The following is an 18,011-nucleotide window of genomic DNA, read 5'->3' as shown; positions in this document are numbered from 1 at the left end:
CGAAAGAACCAACCTGATCGCCTGGTTGCTCAGCACTTCAACTCCCCCTCCCATTCCGAATCCGACCTTTCTGTCCTGGGTCTCCTCCATGGCCAGAGTGAGGCCCACCGCAAATTGGAGGAACAGCACCTCGTATTTTCCTTGGGTAGTTTACACCCCAGCGGTATGAACATTGGCTTCTCCAATTTCAGGTAGTCCTTGCTTTCTCCCTCCTCCCCCTCCCATTCCCAGCTCTCCCACAGCCTAATGTCTCCGCCTCCTCCTTTCTTTTTCCAGCCCCCCCATCCCTCCCGACATCAATCTGAAGATGGGTCTCGACCTAGAAACGTCGTCTATTCCTTCGTTCAGCCTCACCCGCTGATTTTCTCCAGCTTTGTCTACCAACGGGATCCCACCACTTGCCACATCTTCCCATCTCCTCCCCTGTCGGCTTTCTGCAGCAACCGCTCCCTCCGTAACTCCCTGGTCAATTTGTCCTTTCCCACACAAACCACCCCTTCTCCTGGCATTTTCCCTGGCAACCGCAGGAAATGCTACACTTATCGCTTTACCTCCTCCCTTGACTCCATTCAAGGACCCAAGCAGTCTTTCCAGGTGCGGCAGAGGTTCACCTGCACCTCCTCCAACCTCATCTATTGCATACGCTGCTCTAGGTATCAGCTGCTCTACATCGGTGAGACCAAGCGTAGGCTTGGCGATCGCTTCGCCCAGCACCACCGCTCGGTTCGCAATAACCAACCTGAACTCCCGATGGCTCAGCACTCCAACTCCCCCTCCCATTCTGAATCCAACCTTTCTGGCCTGGGCCTCCTCCATGGCCAGAGTGAGGCCCACTGTAAATTGGAGGAGCAGCACCTCATATGTCGCGTGGGTAGTCTATACCTCAGCTCTATGAACATTAACCTCCAATTTCAGGTAGTCCCTGCTTTCTCCTCCCCTTCCCAGGTCTCCCTCAGCCCACTGTCTCTGCCTCTTCCTTTTTTCTCGTGTCCCAGATAGGGCAATGAAATTCTTGCTTGCTGCAGCACAACAGAATATGTAAACATAATACAGAATAAGAGATAAAAGTTCAGTGTGTCTATATACCATAGACCACATATATACACAATAAATAAACAGATAAAATGCAATAGGCTGGTATTTTTCAGAGTTTGGAGTTTGGTGGTGGTAGGTCCACCTGTTTAAATTCCATTTGGAATATTTTTGAAGGGCCAGGAAACCAAGAAGCAAGAGTTACTCCAGGGAGTTACTCCAGCTCCAGGCAGTGATTCTGCGTTGGCTTTCAGCGGTTGTGGTGAGGCGGCAACCGGACAGCAATGGCGGCCAGATCTCCCACAATGCAAAGAGAGGGAGAAAGTGGCCAACGCCAACCAGTTGCTGTGGAAGTGCGCATGTGCAGGGGAAGGATGTGCAGGCCGTGACAGTGCGCATGTGTAAGGCGGCTGCCGTGCCGAGTGGAGACCCGAGACCCGGACATGGATGGCGGGCGGAGACGGAGAGTGACAGAGAGAGAGATAGAGAGGGTGCCCGCTCAGAATTAAATGATAGGTGTCCCGGGTGCTTGCCAAGCCGGGCAAAATGGCATGGCTTTTAGGTTGCCCGGCGGGACTGTAGATTGTCATTGGCACCCGGGCAACTGCTAATTTCGAGCCCTGAATAGATGGGGTGAATGCACAGAGTCTTTTAACCAGAGTAGGGGAATTCAAGAACCAGCAAACATTGGTCTCCTTGGATTTAATTTGAACCTGAAGGGTAGGTTTTTCCTCACACAGGTATGGGATGAGCTGCTAGAGGAGGTAGTTGAGGCAAGTACTATTACAACAAGATGAGCTGAAGGACTAGTTTCTGTGCTGTATAACTGGCCCCAATTGGTAGCCTGGGTTTCGTACTTTCTAGGCAAGCATATTAGACTTTATAGATGTAGGGTGGATACAGGTCCTACGGCCCACCGAGTCTGCGCTAACGCTATCCAACACACTAGCGGCCAATTTACAGAAGCCGATTAACCTAAAAACCCACACGTCTTTGGAGTGTGGGAGGAAACCAAAGCACCCGGACAAAACCTACACGGTTACAGGGAGAACGTACAACCACTGTACTGACAACAGCTGTAGTCGGGATCGAACTCTGGTGCTGTGAGGCGGAAACTCTACCGCTGTGCTGCCATGCCGCCCATATTGTCCATATACTTGAAGCATCCCCCTGTGAAAGGTTCCTTGCTGCTTTGCTTGACAAACTTTTATTCATTAAGTACTTTGAAGTTTTTTCTTTTTTTATAATTGCCCAGCTGTTAAATTTCACAGCTCAGTGATTTAGAGGTGGTTTTGTTTCCGCACAGAAGCGCTTGACAAACCACAGCTAAATACAGATGGCTGCCTGTGCTACAGATGAGGGTCACCATCTCTTTCACTTTCAGTACCGCCAGGCACAGACTCTGCCCCCAGCCCGCATATACTAGCCCAATTTACTTCCCCCCTCACTCCATCTTATGTCAGAGAGGATCCTCTTGAACGGTTGTCCAGGTGTACAGTAGTGAGCCTGATTTGGCAGCTTACAGCAACTTGAATGCCCAGGAGCGAAGAACACAGCAAAAAGTGGTCAGCACTGCCTAATCCATCTGACCTCCCCACCATTGAAGGGAGGTAACGGAGCCAGCATTATCAGAGACCTACACCAACATATATATATATTTATCTGAAGAAGGGTTTTGACCCGAAACGTTGCTTATTTCTTTCGCTCTATAGATGCTGCCTCAACCGCTGAGTTTCTCCAGCATTTTTGTCTACCTATATATATTTAACTTTTTAAATTATATTGTTTGCAGTACTATGTTTGCATTTCATTTGTGCTGCTGCCAGTAATATTTCATTGAAGATAGACACAAAAAGCTGGAGTAACCCACCAGATTTGGAAGCATCTCTGGATATAAGAAATAGGTGGCATAGAAACATAGAAAATAGGTGCAGGAGAAGACCAGTTGACCCTTCGAGCCAGCACCGTGTTTTTTTGAGCCGAGACTATTCTTCAGACTGAGAGTCGGGAGAGATTTGGCAGTGGAGCAGCCAAAATGGGTGGAACATATGACAATACAACATGCTTGACTTGCCTGCATATATAGAAACAGGCCCTTTGGCCCACCATCTGTGCCACTGTGCTACCCCGACAAAATATTTCCTTGGATGTTTGGCTGGCATTTCAGGGAATGGAGGGATGTAGATGGATGGTCATGGATCATGCTCGGCCCGGACATTGTGGGCCGAAGGGCCTGTTCCTGTGCTATAATATTCTATGTTCTGGACCGATGGCTTCTGCAATCGGATTCCAGCGATATTGTAGCAGTAAATTTAATAGTAATGGCTGAAGTCAGTGATCCTGAGTTCCATTTACCATTTACCCGAACACACGGCAAGGTTTAGAAAGAGCCAACGCCAACCAGAATAGCCACAAAACCAAAATAATTTCACGTGCACACTCAGACATCGCACACAGACGGACGCATGGACATAGACACATGCTTGGGCACGGACACACGCACAAAAATACGACGCACACCTGATTCCTGGGATGTCAGGACTGTCTTATGAAGAAAGACTGGATAGACTTGGTTTATACTCTCTAGAATTTAGAAGATTGAGAGGGGATCTTATAGAAACTTACAAAATTCTTAAGGGGTTGGACAGGCTAGATGCAGGAAGATTGTTCCCGATGTTAGGGAAGTCCAGGACAAGGGGTCACAGCTTAAGGATAAAGGGGAAATCCTTTAAAACCGAGATGAGAAGAACTTTTTTTCACGCAGAGAGTGGTGAATCTCTGGAACTCTCTGCCACAGAGGGTAGTTGAGGCCAGTTCATTGGCTATATTTAAGAGGGAGTTAGATGTGGCCCTTGTGGCTAAGGGGATCAGGGGTATGGAGAGAAGGCAGGTACGGGATACTGAGTTGGATGATCAGCCATGATCATATTGAATGGCGGTGCAGGCTCGAAGGGCCGAATGGCCTACTCCTGCACCTAATTTCTATGTTTCTATGTTAGTACACATACGAGGAGTAAGGGGGAACTGTACAAGAGGGATGGATTGCACCTTAACAGGTGGGGGACCGGCTGGTTTGCCACTGCGACATAGGTGGTTTTAAACTATATAAGAGGGGGGGGGGGGGGTCAAATGGGATAGTCAAGGATGGAGTTAAAGGGAAAGGGAGTAAAGGGATAGTTAATGACCCCAGAATTAACTGGAAAGAAAGCTCACAAAGGGATAGGAGAGTATGGCCAAGTGTAGTAGGGATCGATGTGAATGGTGAGATGCATAAGGAATTAAAAGTACTTGAATTTGAATGCGCGAAGTATAAGAAGTAATGTAGATGAGCTTGAGGCTCAGTTAGAGGTTGGTAGATAGGACATTGTGGGGATTACCGAGACGTGGCTGCAGGAGGATCCGGTCTGGGAACTTAATATTCAGAGTTATATATCCTATGGAAAGGACAGGCAGATGGGCAGAGAAGGGGGGGGTAACTCTTCTGGTGAGGAATGGAATTCAGTCCCTTGTGAGGGAAGACATAGGGACTGACGAGATAGAGTCACTGTGGATTGAGTTGAGGAATTGCAAAGGCAAGAAGACACTAAATGGTGTTATCTACAGACCCCCAAATAGTAGCCCGGACATAGGGTATAAGTTGCAGCAGAGTTAAAACTGGCATGTAACAAAGGTAATGCCACTGTGGTGATGGGGGATTTCAATATGCAGGTAGACTGGGAAAATCAGGGTGGCTCAGGGCCCCAAGAAAGAGAGTTAGTAGAATGCCTCCGAGATGGATTCTTAGAGCAGCTTGTAATGGAACCGACCAGAGAAAAGACAATTCTGAATTTAGTGTTGTCCAATGAACCAAATTTGATAAAGAGAACTTGAGGTAAAGGAACCGCTTGGAGCTAGTGATCATAATATGATTAGTTTTAATCTGCAATTTGAGAAGGAGAAGGTTAAATCAGAAGTGGCAGTGATGCAGCTGAACAAAGGGGATAAAGGCATGAGAGAGGAGCTGGCCAAGGTAGACTGGAAAGGGATCCTAGCAGGAATGACGGTGGAACAGCAATGGCAGGAATTTCTGGGCATAATCTGGAAGACGCAGGATCATTTCATTCCAAAAAGAAAGAAAGATTCTAAGGGGAGTAGGAGGAAACCGTGGCTGACAAGGGAAGTTAGGGATAGAATGAAACTAAAAGAAAAGATGTATAACACAGCAAAGTGTACCCGGAAGACAGAGGATTGGGAAACTTTCATAGGACAACAGAAGGAAACAAAACGGGCAATACGGGCTGAAAAGATGAAGTACGAGGGGACGCTGTCCAGGAATATAAAGAAGGATAATAAAAGCTTCTTTAGATATGTTAAGGGAAAAGAGTAGCAGTCAAATGTGGGTCCCTTGAAGACAGGCACGGATGAAATTATTATGGGGACCAAGGAAATGGCAGAACAGGTACTTCGGATCCGTCTTCACTAAGGAAGACACAAACAATCTCCCAGAAGTACTGGAGGACAGAGGATCTAAGGAGGTCGAGGAACTGAAAGAAATTTTCATTAGGCGAGAAATAACATTGGGTAGGCTAATGGGACTAAAAGATGATAAATCCTCGGGGCCTCAGGGAGGTGGCTCTAGAAATAGTGGGAGCATTGGTGATCATTTTCCAATGTTCAATAGATTCAGGATCAGTTTCTGTGGATTGGAGGATAGCTAATGTTATCCCACTTTTCAAGAAAGGAGCGAGAGAGAAAACGGGGAATTACAGACCAGTTAGCCTGACTTTGGTGGTGGGAAAGATGCTGGAGTCAATTATTAAAGAGGTAATAATGGGGCATTTGGATAGCAGTAAAAGGATTAGTCCAAGTCAATGTGGATTCATGAAAGGGAATCATGCTTGACTAATCTTCTGGAATTTTTTGAGGATGTAACAAGTAAAATGGATGAAGGGGTGCCAGTGGTGTATCTAGACGTTCAGAAAACCTTTGGTACGGTCCCGCACGGGAGACTGGTGACTAAAATTAGAGCACGTGGTATTGGGGGTAAGGTGTTGACATGGATAGGCAGTAAGTAGTGCCTTTCAACTTCAAGCCAAAACACCCACCACCATTTGCAGTAATTAATGCCTTTCAACTTCAAGTCAAATCACCTGCCACCATTTGCAGTAATTAGTGCCTTTCAACTTCAAGCAAATCACCCACCACCATTTGCAGTGTAGTGCCTTTCAACTTCAAGCCAAAGCTCCCAGGCCACTATTTGCAGTAAGTAGTGCCTTTCAACTTCAAGCCAAAGCACCCAAGCCACCATGTGCAGTAAGTAGCGCCTTTCAACTTCAAGCTAAAGCACCCACGCCACCATTTGCTGCAAGTAGTACCTTTCAACTTCATGCCACCATTTGCAGTAAGTAGTGCCTTTCAACTTCAAGCCAAAGCACCCAAGCCACCATTTGCAGTAAGAAGTGCCTTTCAACTTCAAGCCAAATCACCCCCCACCGTTTGCAGTGCCTTTCAACTTCAAGCCAAAGCACCCAAGCCACCATGTGCAGTAAGTAGTGCCTTTCAACTTCAAGCAAATCACCCGCGACCATTTGCAGTAAGTAGTGCCTTTCAACTTCAAGCCAAAGCTCCCAAGCCACCATTTGGAGTAAGTAGTGCCTTTCAACTTCAAGACAAAGCTCCCAAGCCACCATATGCAGTAATTAGTGCCTTTCAACTTTAAACCAAAGCTCCCAAGCCACCATTTGCAGTAAGTAGTGCCTTTCAACTTCAAGCCAAAGCACCCAAACAACTATTTTCAGGCAGTGCCCTTTTACTTCAAACAAACCATATTTTCATTTTCAAACCACATTAAGGGTACTCACAGTTGTGTAGACATTTGTTCAGTGTTATTCAGAGCTCAGAGAGACGTGACCCTTGTCTTCATCCATCTTGCAGAGACTGATTGAGGCACACCACTTCCTGGTTTTATAATCCCTCCCCCTCCCTCCAGCAGGGGCAGCAGAGAAAATGGTGATTTTAAAAAAAACATTAATTTCTCTCTGATTTTTCATCAATGGGAAAAATACTCTGGTCCAGGAAGGCAGACGTGGGCTCCGATCAAGGTGGCCAAAAATGACGGCCGTAGGTGGCGGCGTTCTCTCGGAAATCGCAGCAGAGTGGGCCAAAAGCGGTCAAGATCAGATTTTTAGTAATATAGATAGATTATGAGAAGCATGGATAGGGTAGACAGTCAGAACCTTTGTCCAAGGATGGAAACATTATAACTAATGATATTTCCACCGGGATAAAGGTCTTCGATTTACAGATGCTGCCTAACATGCTGAGTGTTTCCAGCACTCTGTGATTACTTAGGTACTTTTTGTGTATTTTCAGTGAAAAGCTTTTTCGTTGGATGCTATATAGTCAGTGGAAAGACTTCATGATTACAATCAGGCCACCCACAGTGTATAGATAGAGGATAAAGGGAATAATGTTTTGTCCAAGTCCAGTAAAGTCTGATTAAAGATATACCGATGGTCTCCAATGAGGTAGATGGGAGGTCAGGACCGCTCTCTAGTTGGTGAGAGGACGGTTCACTTGTCTGATAACGGCTGGGAAGAAACTGTCCCTGAATCTGGAGGTGTGCGTTTTCACACCTCTGCACCTCTTGCCCGATGGGAGAGGGGAGAAGTGGGAGTGACTGGGGTGAGACTGGTCCTTGATATTGCTGCTGGCCTTGCCGAGGCAGCGTGACGTCTAGAGTCAATGAAAGTGAGGTTAGTTTGCATGATGGTCTGGGTTGTGTCATACACCGCGGAAACAAGCCCTTCGACCCAGAGAGTTGGGAATTTGTGGAATTCCCTGCCACGGAGGGCAGTGGAGTCAAAATCACTGGATGGATTTAAGAGAGTATTAGATATAGATCTGGGGGCTAGTGGAATCAAGGGATATGGGGAGAAGCCAGGCAAGGGTTATTGATTGGGGCCGAACAGCCATGATCACAGTGAATGGCGGTGCTGGCTTGAAGGTCCGAATGGCCTCCTCCTACACCTATTTTGTATGTTGCTATGTAACTTGACCACATCGCCCAACATGCCCCATCTACACTAGTTCCACCTGCCTGCGCTTGGCCCATGTCCCTCTAAACTTTTCGTATCCATATACTTGTCAAAATATCTCTTAAACGTTACGATTGTACTTGCAAATTTCATATTTGGGCTGGGCTCGTGAAGTTTGGTGTTTGTGCAAGGTGTGACTTGAGTCTGGACTAAAAAGTCACATCGCAAACCTAAGCTTAGGGATATAGCATTGAAATAGGCCTGCGTTTGACCCATAGTTCTCAACTCTTGATTGCTTGTCACAGCGTTGAAAAGGGCCCTTTGGCCTACCGCGACCACACCAACCGTCCATCACCCGTTCACATCAGTTCTATGTATTCCACTTTCTCATCCACTCCCTACACACTAGGGGCAATTTACAGAGGGCCAATTAACCGACAAACCCGCACGTCTTTGGGATGTGGTGGAAAACGGAGGAAACTGTGGGAGTTCCCCCGGTGAACAAGGGGTGAATAGGGCCGTGCGCCGAGAGGGACGACGGTTCGCGGGACGACCGGAATGGAGGCAATGGCTGCAACGGGCCTTTGTGGCCAGCTGTAGCTGGGACTGCACAATGGTGCCACAATGATGCATCTTGCATATAGACTGTGGGCTGGAGCGTACATTCTGCAGTAACCGGGGGATTGTGCTTATGTATGGTGACAGTCTTGCTGAGCTGTATGTTTAACGTGTAATACACTAAAACCTTGGTGCACGTGATAATAAAGAAACCGTTGATCCTCCCCTGCAGTTCTGCCATCCACACATTCCAGAGTGTCTCGACCTGGAGGGGCGTGAAGCAAGAGTGGAACTCGCTATCAAAACATGGAGGGGACGGGGACACAATTTTTTTGGCGGCCGCGCGCGCATGCGCACACTCACATGCGCGCGAGGCTTCGGAGGCTCAATCCAGTGCTAAATGCAGCTCAACTCTGCCTGTCTCACCGGGTTAACCAACAGCCCTGTCTGGACTGACGGGATACCAGCGCTGCGTCTCCGCGCTGGCCATATCACCCGTCGGGGGTGGGGGGGGCACTCGGCTCCTCTAGGATCTTTGCTCGGGACAGCGCCGGAGACCCGGTTGGGATCAATCCTGCCTGTGGATGAGGCGCAGGTCTTTGCCACGTCTCCATCCTCCAATCGCCGTGCACTATCCTCATTCCCATCCCCCACCCACTCCTCCCTCCTCCAATCATCGCGCACTCGATCATCAGTCCCACCCCCACTGTCTCGCGGAAAGCGGAGATTTTAAAATACGGATCACAAAAGACTGTACATGATTACATTCGAGCCGTCCACAGTGTACAGAAACAGGATAAGGGGAATAACGTTTACTGCAAGATAAAGTCAGATGAAAGATAGTCAGAGGGTCACCATTGAGGGAGATGGGAGGTCATAAGTGATAGGAGCAGCATTAAGCCATTCGGCTCATTATGCCAACTCCACCATTCAATCATGGCTGATCTATTTCTCCCTCCTAACCCAATTCTCCTGCCTTCTCCCCAAAGCCCCTGACACCTGTACTAATCAAGGATTATTAGTAAGAGTGGTTACTAGAAGGTAATTCCTATTATCATTAGAAGATATCGAATCAATTTCTGCCTGAAAAATATCCACTGACGGCCTCCACAGCCGTCAGTGGCAAAGAATTCCACAGATTCTCCAACCTCTGACTAAAGAAATTCCTCATTGTCACGACTGCCCTCTAGTCAGTGATAGTTGCGTCCGATTACATAGAAACATATCAAATAGGTGCAGGAGGAGGCCATTCGGCCCTTCGAGCCAGCACCGCCATTCATTGTGATCATGCATATAATCACAATGACCAATTTGCCGTGATCAATTAGCACAGATTAGCCGTGGTAATTCTAGCAACTAAAACACTTGCAGACCGGAGGCTGAGCCAGTTACCCTGGAAATCCCCTGTTGAATCCCCGGAAAATACTCTGGCAATTGATTCTTAAAGAGTTGACGGTGGATATGCAATGGAAGGCATTTAAAGACTGCATGAATGAACTACAACAATTGTTCATCTCAGTTTCGCAAAAGAATAAATCAGGGATGGTAGTGAATCCGTGGATAACAAGGGAAATCAGGGATAGTATCAAAACAAAATACGAAGCATACAAATTAGCCAGAAAAAGCAGCTTACCAGGGGACCTGGAGAAATTCAGAGTCCAGCAGAGGATGACAAAGGGCTTAATTAGGAAAGGGAAAATAGATTATGAAAGAAAACTGGCAGGGAACATAAAAACTGAATGCAAAAGTTTTTATAGATATGTGAAGAAGAAAAGATTAGTTCAAACAAATGTAGGTCCATTGCAGTCAGAAACAGGCAAAATGATTATGGGGACATGGCAGACCAATTGAATAACTACTTTGGTTATTTCTTCAATAAGGAAGACATAAATAATCTGCCAGAAATAGCAGGGGACCGGGGGTCAAATGAGATGGAGGAACTGAGTGAAATCCAGGTTAGCCGGAAAGTGGTGTTAGGTAAATTGAATGGATTAAAGGCCGATAATTCCCCAGGGCCAGATAAGTTGCATCACAGAGTACTTAAGGAAGTAGCCCCAGAAATAGTGGATGCATTTGTGATAATTTTTCAAAACTCCTTAGAATCTGGAGTAGTTCCTGAGGATTGGAGGGTAGCCAATGTAACCCCACTTTTTAAAAAGGGAGGGAGAGGGAAAACGGGGAATTACAGACCAGTTAGTCTAACATCGGTAGTGGGGAAAATGCTAGAGTCAGTTATTAAAGATGGGGTAGCAGCACATTTAGAAAGTGGTGAATTCATTGGACAAAGTCAGCATGGATTTATGAAAGGTAAATCATGTCTGACAAATCTTATAGAATTTTTCGAGGATGTAACTAGTAGAGTGGATAAGGGAGAACCAGTGGATGTGTTATATCTGGACTTTCAGAAGGACTTTCAGAAGGCTCCCACATAAGAGATTAGTATGCAAACTTAAAGCACACGGTATTGGGGGTTTAGTATTGATGTGGATAGAGAACTGGCTGGCAGACAGGAAGCAAAGAGTAGGAGTAAACGGGTCCTTTTCACAATGGCAGGCAGTGACTAGTGGGGTACTCAGAGGCTCAGTGCTGGGACCCCAGCTATTTACAATATATATTAATGATCTGAATGAGGAAATTGAATACAACATCTCCAAGTTTGCGGATGACACAAAGCTGGGGGGCAGTATTAGCTGTGAGGAGGATGCTAGGAGGCTGCAAGGTGACTTGGATAGGCTGGGTGAGTGGGCAAATGCATGGCAGATGCAGTATAATGTGGATAAATGTGAGGTTATCCACTTTTGTGGCAAAACCAGGAAAGTAGACTATTATCTGAATGGTGGCCGATTAGGAAAAGGGGAGATGCAAGGAGACCAGGGTGTCATGGTACACCAGTCATTGAAAGTAGGCATGCAGGTGCAGCAGGCAGTGAAGAAAGTGAATGGTATGTTAGCATTCATAGCAAAAGGATTTGAGTATAAGAGCAGGGAGGTTCTGCTGCAGTTGTACAGGGTCTTGGTGAGACCACACCTGCAGTATTGCGTACAATTTTGGTCTCCTAATCTGAGGAAAGACATTCTTGCCATAGAGGGAGTACAGAGAAGGTTTACCAGACTGATTCCTGGGATGGCAGGACTTTCATATGAAGAAAGACGGGATAGACTCGGCTTGTACTCGCTAGAATTTAGAAGATTGAGGGGGGATCTTATAGAAACTTACAAAATTCTTAAGGGGTTGGACAGGCTAGATGTAGGAAGATTATTCCCGATGTTGGGGAAGCCCAGAACAAGGGGTCACAGTTTAAGTATAAGGGGGAAGTCTTTTAGGACCGAGATGAGAAAATCATTTTTTACACAGAAAGTGGTGAATCTCTGGAATTCTCTGCCACAGAAGGTAGTTGAGGCCAGTTCATTGGCTATATTTAAGAGGGAGTTAGATGTGGCCCTTGTGGCTAAAGGGATCAGTGGGTATGGAGAGAAGGCAGGTACAGGATACTGAGTTGAATGATCAGCCATGATCATATTGAATGGCGGTGCAGGCTCGAAGGGCCAAACGGCCTACTCCTGCACCTATGTTTCTAAAGCAGAACTGCATGTTTAACAACGTTGAACTTGCCGGGCACAAGTTGGCACGGGAAACATGGTGAATCTTGTGAATTGCCTCAGTGTAATCTAATCTTACACTCTTGTACTGAAGTATAATTGTGCACACGTATAGTAAGATTACTATCGCACAGGTCGTGTAAAGAGCAGAATATAGTGTTACAGCATTATAGTAGCAATGTTACAAAATTTTGAGATTTAAAAAATCAAGTCTGCAATTTATCCCATCAGATAAAGCATAACAATAAGTTTAATTTGACACCAAATTCACTTTCATATCTCAAGTATTAAAAAAGTTATGACCATTTTCATACTCGGAAATTAGCATCTTGTTCCCTATTGATTTTCAATGGACATTACAAAAAAGCTGTGATCTTGGATAATCAAAAGCCCATTTCTTAAGGAAAGATTAACATTTTTAAATAGCCTAAGTGTCCAAAGATTATTCACAAATAATTCACAATATAACATGATTTTTATATCTAATTTACATTAATTTATAGGGCAAATGGAAGGAATTTAGTGTTCAATTGCTGTAAATAAATGCCCATTTAAATCGGCTTTCTAGTGGGTTCATGTGGAACGCGCTGGTTTAGAACGTTGACATAGCACTGGATTAGTGCCCTCAAATGCCGAGAAAAATACTGCGGGATATAAAAAGCCCAAAATGAACTATTCGTTATAGATAACTTGATATATAGGGTTATATATATGCCCCATTTAATGTAAAAATAAGGTACATACCTTTAATTGTTTGCTTTATAAAACCCTGGGGCTGCGAGTGTTTGCGGAATGAAACAGTAATTTTAAAACTATTAGAACTATATTATCGAGGCCTATAAAACTAATAATACCTTTTGCGACCGGGTCTTGCAGCGATTTTTCGTTAATGATTTACTAGGCTGAACATGTGCGATTAGTACAGCCTAGTAAAAATCGCGTTTTAAACCCGCCCCCTCCAAACAGCGCCAAAATCGCGGCCATGGCTGAGGGCAGATTCCCAATGGCGATTCAGGTAGGTTTTGTAACATACCTAATTATAGCGCTGCAGGTAAAAAGAAAATGCAGATTTAGATTTATTATTGCCCCGTGTACTGAGGTACAGTGAAAAACTTTGTTTTGCATGCTATCCAATCAGATTAGTTAATACTATACACAAATACAATCACGCCAAACTCCAGTACAATAGGTAGAGCAAAGGGGAAGATACAGAATGCAGAATATAGTTCTCAGCATTGTAGCGCATCAGTTCCAGTGACAATGTCCAATGTCCGCAATGGGGTAGAGGTGAATCGGACAGTGCCCTAGCTTATGGAAGGACCTGATAACAGAGGGGAAGAAGCTGTTCCTGAGTCCGGTGTTGCGCACTTTCAAGCTTCTGTACCTTCTGCCGGACGGGAGCGGGGAGAAGAAGGAATGACTGGAGTGGGACAGGGACAAGTCTTTGATTATGTCGGCTGCTTTTCTCGAAGCAGCATGGAGATGGAGTCAATGGTGGGGAGTCTGGTCTGTGTGATGGACTGGGCTACATCCTACAACATATTGCATTTCCTTGAGACCTTAGGCAGAGCTGTTCCTAGCCCAAGCTGAAGCATCCGAACAGTATGTTTTAGACTTTAGTCTTTAGAGATACAGTAGGGAAACGGGCCTTTCGGCCCACCGAGTCCGTGCTGACCAGCGATCACTGCAGACACTAGTACTACCCTACATTCTAAGGCCAAACCTGTGCATCTCTGGAAAGTACTCAGGAGCACTCTGAGAAAACCCACGCGGTCACAGAGAGCCTGCACAAACTCTGTACAGACAGGATCAAACCCGGGTCTCTGGCGCTGTGAGCCAGCAGCTCTACCGCTGCATCACCGTGCCATTCTGCTTTCTATGGTGCCTCTGTAGAGGTTGGTAATGGTTGTTGGAGACATGCTGATTATTATGGCCGTATAGATAATGTTCTCAAGACCTTGCCCTGATAACCATAAAACCCCGTGGTGACTGTGAACGGCTTTAGCTTACGCATTCACCGAGCTTCAGTGATAGCAAACGAGTCTTCCAGTCATTGAATCTTGATTCATTATCTTTTAATAAAGTAATACAAAGCAAAGACATAGTTCATCACACTCCGATCTCAATTGCTGTTCCATTACGCCATAAATGTGGTTTAAATCTTTAATCCATAGCTCAGCACATGGTTCAGAGCACGGTAAAACTCAGTGCCTGTGTGGTAAAAAACTAGGACATCTCAGTCCCACAATGTTTAAACTGCAACTGCTCCACTGAAAGCCACACTCCTTCATGTAAGCATGCTGACTAGACAGAATACATAAAATGCTGATCATAGCTAAATGGCTCCTTCCTACACTGATCTTCCTTAGACCACTGAGGAGTTTGGCCATTGCTGGGCCGTCTGTGGGGAGTGAGTGGTTTCCTGGCCCCTGCTCCAGTTTGATACTCCTCATGCTCATTGTGTGCAGTTCTGGTCATCCCCATTACAGGAAGGGTGTGGAGACTTTGGAAAGGGTGCAGACGAGGTTTACTCTGCCAAACGCTGTCTAGATTAGCGGGTATTAGTAACACTGAGAAATTGGACGCACTTGGATTGTTTTTTTCTAAAACGCTGCAGGTTGAGGGGAGCCGAGTGAGATATATAAAATTATGAGAGGCATAGATATGGTAGACAGCCAGAATCTTTCCCCAGGTGGAAATGTCAAAGACGAGAAGAGGGCACAGGTTAAAGGTGAGAGGGGGCAATGTTTAAAGGCGATGTGCAGGGCAATTTATTTTACACAGAGGGTGGTGGGTGCCTGGAACGTGCTGCCAGGAGTAGTGGTGGAGGCAGATAGTGGTTTTTAAGAGACTTTAGATACGCACATGGTCTTTGCACCAAGTTCAGCATAGACGTTGTGGGCCAAAGGGCCTGTTTCTGTTCTGTTCAACGTGTAGTAAAGAACTGCAGATGCTGGTTTATACCGAAGATATAGACAGAGTACTGGAGTAACTCAGCGGGTCAGGCAGCATCTCTGGAGAACATGGACACAGAGTGCTGGAGTAACTCAGTGGGTCAGGCAGCATCTCTGGCGAAATAGGATGGGTGACGTTTCGGTTTGGGACCCACTGTTCTATGTTGTATGTCACATGATGCCACCGTCAGTAACACGCCAGGCAGGTCACAGTGTCGATCATGTACCAGCATTGTTCTGTTGGAATGATTTACACCAGACATGAGTGACTATTATACTGTAGCCACTTTATTGACAATAACTTGTCAGACAAGGAGAACAGTCAAGCAAGAGATTGTTCTCCAGACTAAAAGCATGCAGTATCTTCAGATCACTTTTGATAACAAAAAAGCAAGGTTAGTCACGTCCACTTGTTTACAGGGTTAACTATTGTGATCCAGAATTCAGTAACTTTCCACTGAGAAACAAGCTTCTTTATCTTTGTAGGAAGATTAGGATTTCTTGATGTGGCCTTGAGTGTATTGGCTCTTCATGTGTTTAGTAGGCTTGTTCTTGACTCTCTGGGCCACTGTTACTAGGCATGTTTAGCCCAGCTCTCAGAACGTACATTCACTGGAGGTGCAGATGGTGGTTTAAACCGTAGATAGACGAGACAAGAAACATTTATTGTCACATGCACCAATTGGTACAGTGAAATTTGTGGTCACAAAATGCTGGAGTAATTCAGCGGGACGGGCAGCATCTCTGGAGAGAAGGAATGGGTGACGTTTCGGGTAGAGACCCTTCTTCAGACTGGTTAGGGATAAGGGAAACGAGAGATATAGGCGGTGATGTGGAGAGATAAAGAACAATGAATGAAAGATATGCAAAAAAGTAACAATGATAAAGGAAACGGGCCATTTTGTTAGATGTTTGTTGGGTGAAAATGAGAAGCTGGTGCGACTTGGATAGAGAGAGAGGGAATGCCGGGGCTACCTGAAGTGGGAGAAATCAATATTCATACCACTGGGCTGTAAACTGCCCAAGCGAAATATGAGGCTGTTCCTCCAATTTGCATTTAGCCTCACTCTGACAATGGAGGAGACCGAGGACAGAAAGGTCTGTTGGGGAATGGGAATGGGAATGAGAATTAAGGTGTTTAGCAACCGGGAGGTCAGGTTGGTTCAGGCGGGCTGATCGAAACGATCGCCCAGTCTGCGTTTGGTCTCGCCGATGTATAAGAGTCCACATCTTGAACAATGGATACAGTAGAGGAGGTGCAAGTGGGACAGTTGGATTAGGTACAGTTGGAGGAGGTGCAAGTGAACCCCTGCCTAACCTGAAAGGACTGTTGGGGTCCCAGGACAGAGTCGAGGGAGGAGGTATAGAGACAGGTGTTGCATCATCTGCGGTTGCAGGGGAAGGTACCTGGGGAGGGGGAGGTTTGGGTTGGACGGGATGAGTTCACCAGGAAGTTACAGAGGGAACGGTCTCTGCGGAATCGGGGTGGAGATGGGAAGATGTGACTAGTGGTGGGATCCCGTTGGAGGTGGCGAAGATTTTGGAGGATTATGTGTTGTATGCGACAGCTGATGGGGTAAAAGGTGAGGACTCGGGGGACTCTGTCTCTGTTGCGACTAGGGGGAGGGGGAGCAAGGGCAGAGCTGCGTAAAGTTCGATTCCCACAGTGAAGTGCTCCCCAAGTTGAAAGACAAAATGGAAGAGCAGAGCAGTTGTTCCCACAGTTTGAGGCGTGTTTGAGGCATTGAACAGGCTGCCCACCTCTCTCTGTGTCCAGTGCTCTGGGTCTAAACCTTCTCTGTTCCACCTCTCGCAGACCCCAAGGACCCCATTGCGATCGAACGCCTCAACCTCATGAACATGGCCAAGCTGAGCATCAAAGGTCTGATAGAATCGGCCCTCAACCTGGGCCGCTCTCTCGACTCCGACTACGCCCCGCTCCAGCAGTTCTTTGTGGTGATGGAGCACTGCCTCAAGCACGGCCTCAAAGGTGAGGGAGCTCCCCCTCCATGACACCCCGCACTGGGTCGTGGTTGGGTGGGTGAAGGGTGTTTGTGTGGTGAAGGGTGGGTGGGTGGAGATTGGGTGGGTGGGCGATGGGTGGATTGGTGGTGGGGGGGTGGTGTTTGTCTGGGTGGTAGTTGTTTGGGATGCTGACTGGGTGGGTTGGGTGGTGATTGGTGGTAGGGTGGGTGTTTTTTTGGGGCGGGTGATGGATGGATGGTGGCAAGGTGTGATTCGATGGGTGTCAGATGTGTAGCTCTTTCGGTGATGCTATACAGTAGAGGAGGTGCAAGTGGGACAGTTGGAGGAGGTGCAAGTGAATGGTTGGGTTTTGGGTGCATGGGTGGCAGGTGGTTATTTGATTGTTACATTATGGTTTGGCATTTGTCATTGTAATTATGGCATTTGCTACGCTTGCTTTCATCGGTCGGGGCATTGAGTATAAGAGTCAGGAAGTCATGTTGCAGATCTATAGGACTTTGATCAGGCCGCATGTGGAGTAGTTCTGGTCGCCCCCATTGCAGGAAAGATGTGGAGGCTTTGGAGAGGGTGCAGAGGAGGTTTACCAAAATGACGCCTGGATTAGAGGGTTTCAGCTACAGGGAGAGGATGGACAGACTTGGATTGTCAGAGGTTGAGGGGTGACCTGATAGAAGTGTATAAAATTATGAGAGGCATAGATAGGGTAGACAGGCAAAAATCAAATACTAGAGGGCATAGATTGAAGGTGAGAGGGGCAAAGTTTAGAGGAGTTGAGCGGGGCAAGTTTTTTTTTACACAGATTGGTGAGGGCCTGGAATACATTGTCAGGGTGGTGGTGGAAGCAGATATGATAGATGGGTTTAAAA

At 46.4% G+C, this 18,011-nt stretch overlaps 1 protein-coding gene across 5 annotated transcripts in view; it reads left to right on the top strand.

Moving 5' to 3' along the window:
* rufy3 (RUN and FYVE domain containing 3) overlaps positions 1-18,011 on the top strand; it is an 87,374-nt gene that overhangs the window by 42,912 nt on the left and 26,451 nt on the right. For all 5 annotated transcript variants that reach the window (XM_055644000.1, XM_055643988.1, XM_055643993.1 and 2 more), the window contains one exon: positions 16,976-17,149. In XM_055644000.1, coding sequence (XP_055499975.1) covers positions 16,976-17,149 — 174 coding nt within the window. The remainder of the gene's footprint in view (positions 1-16,975; positions 17,150-18,011) is intronic.

The sequence above is a fragment of the Leucoraja erinacea genome, chromosome 1, assembly GCF_028641065.1.
Source record: "Leucoraja erinacea ecotype New England chromosome 1, Leri_hhj_1, whole genome shotgun sequence".
NCBI classification, from domain to species: Eukaryota; Metazoa; Chordata; class Chondrichthyes; order Rajiformes; family Rajidae; genus Leucoraja; species Leucoraja erinaceus.
This window is presented reverse-complemented; position numbering and strand designations above follow the sequence as displayed.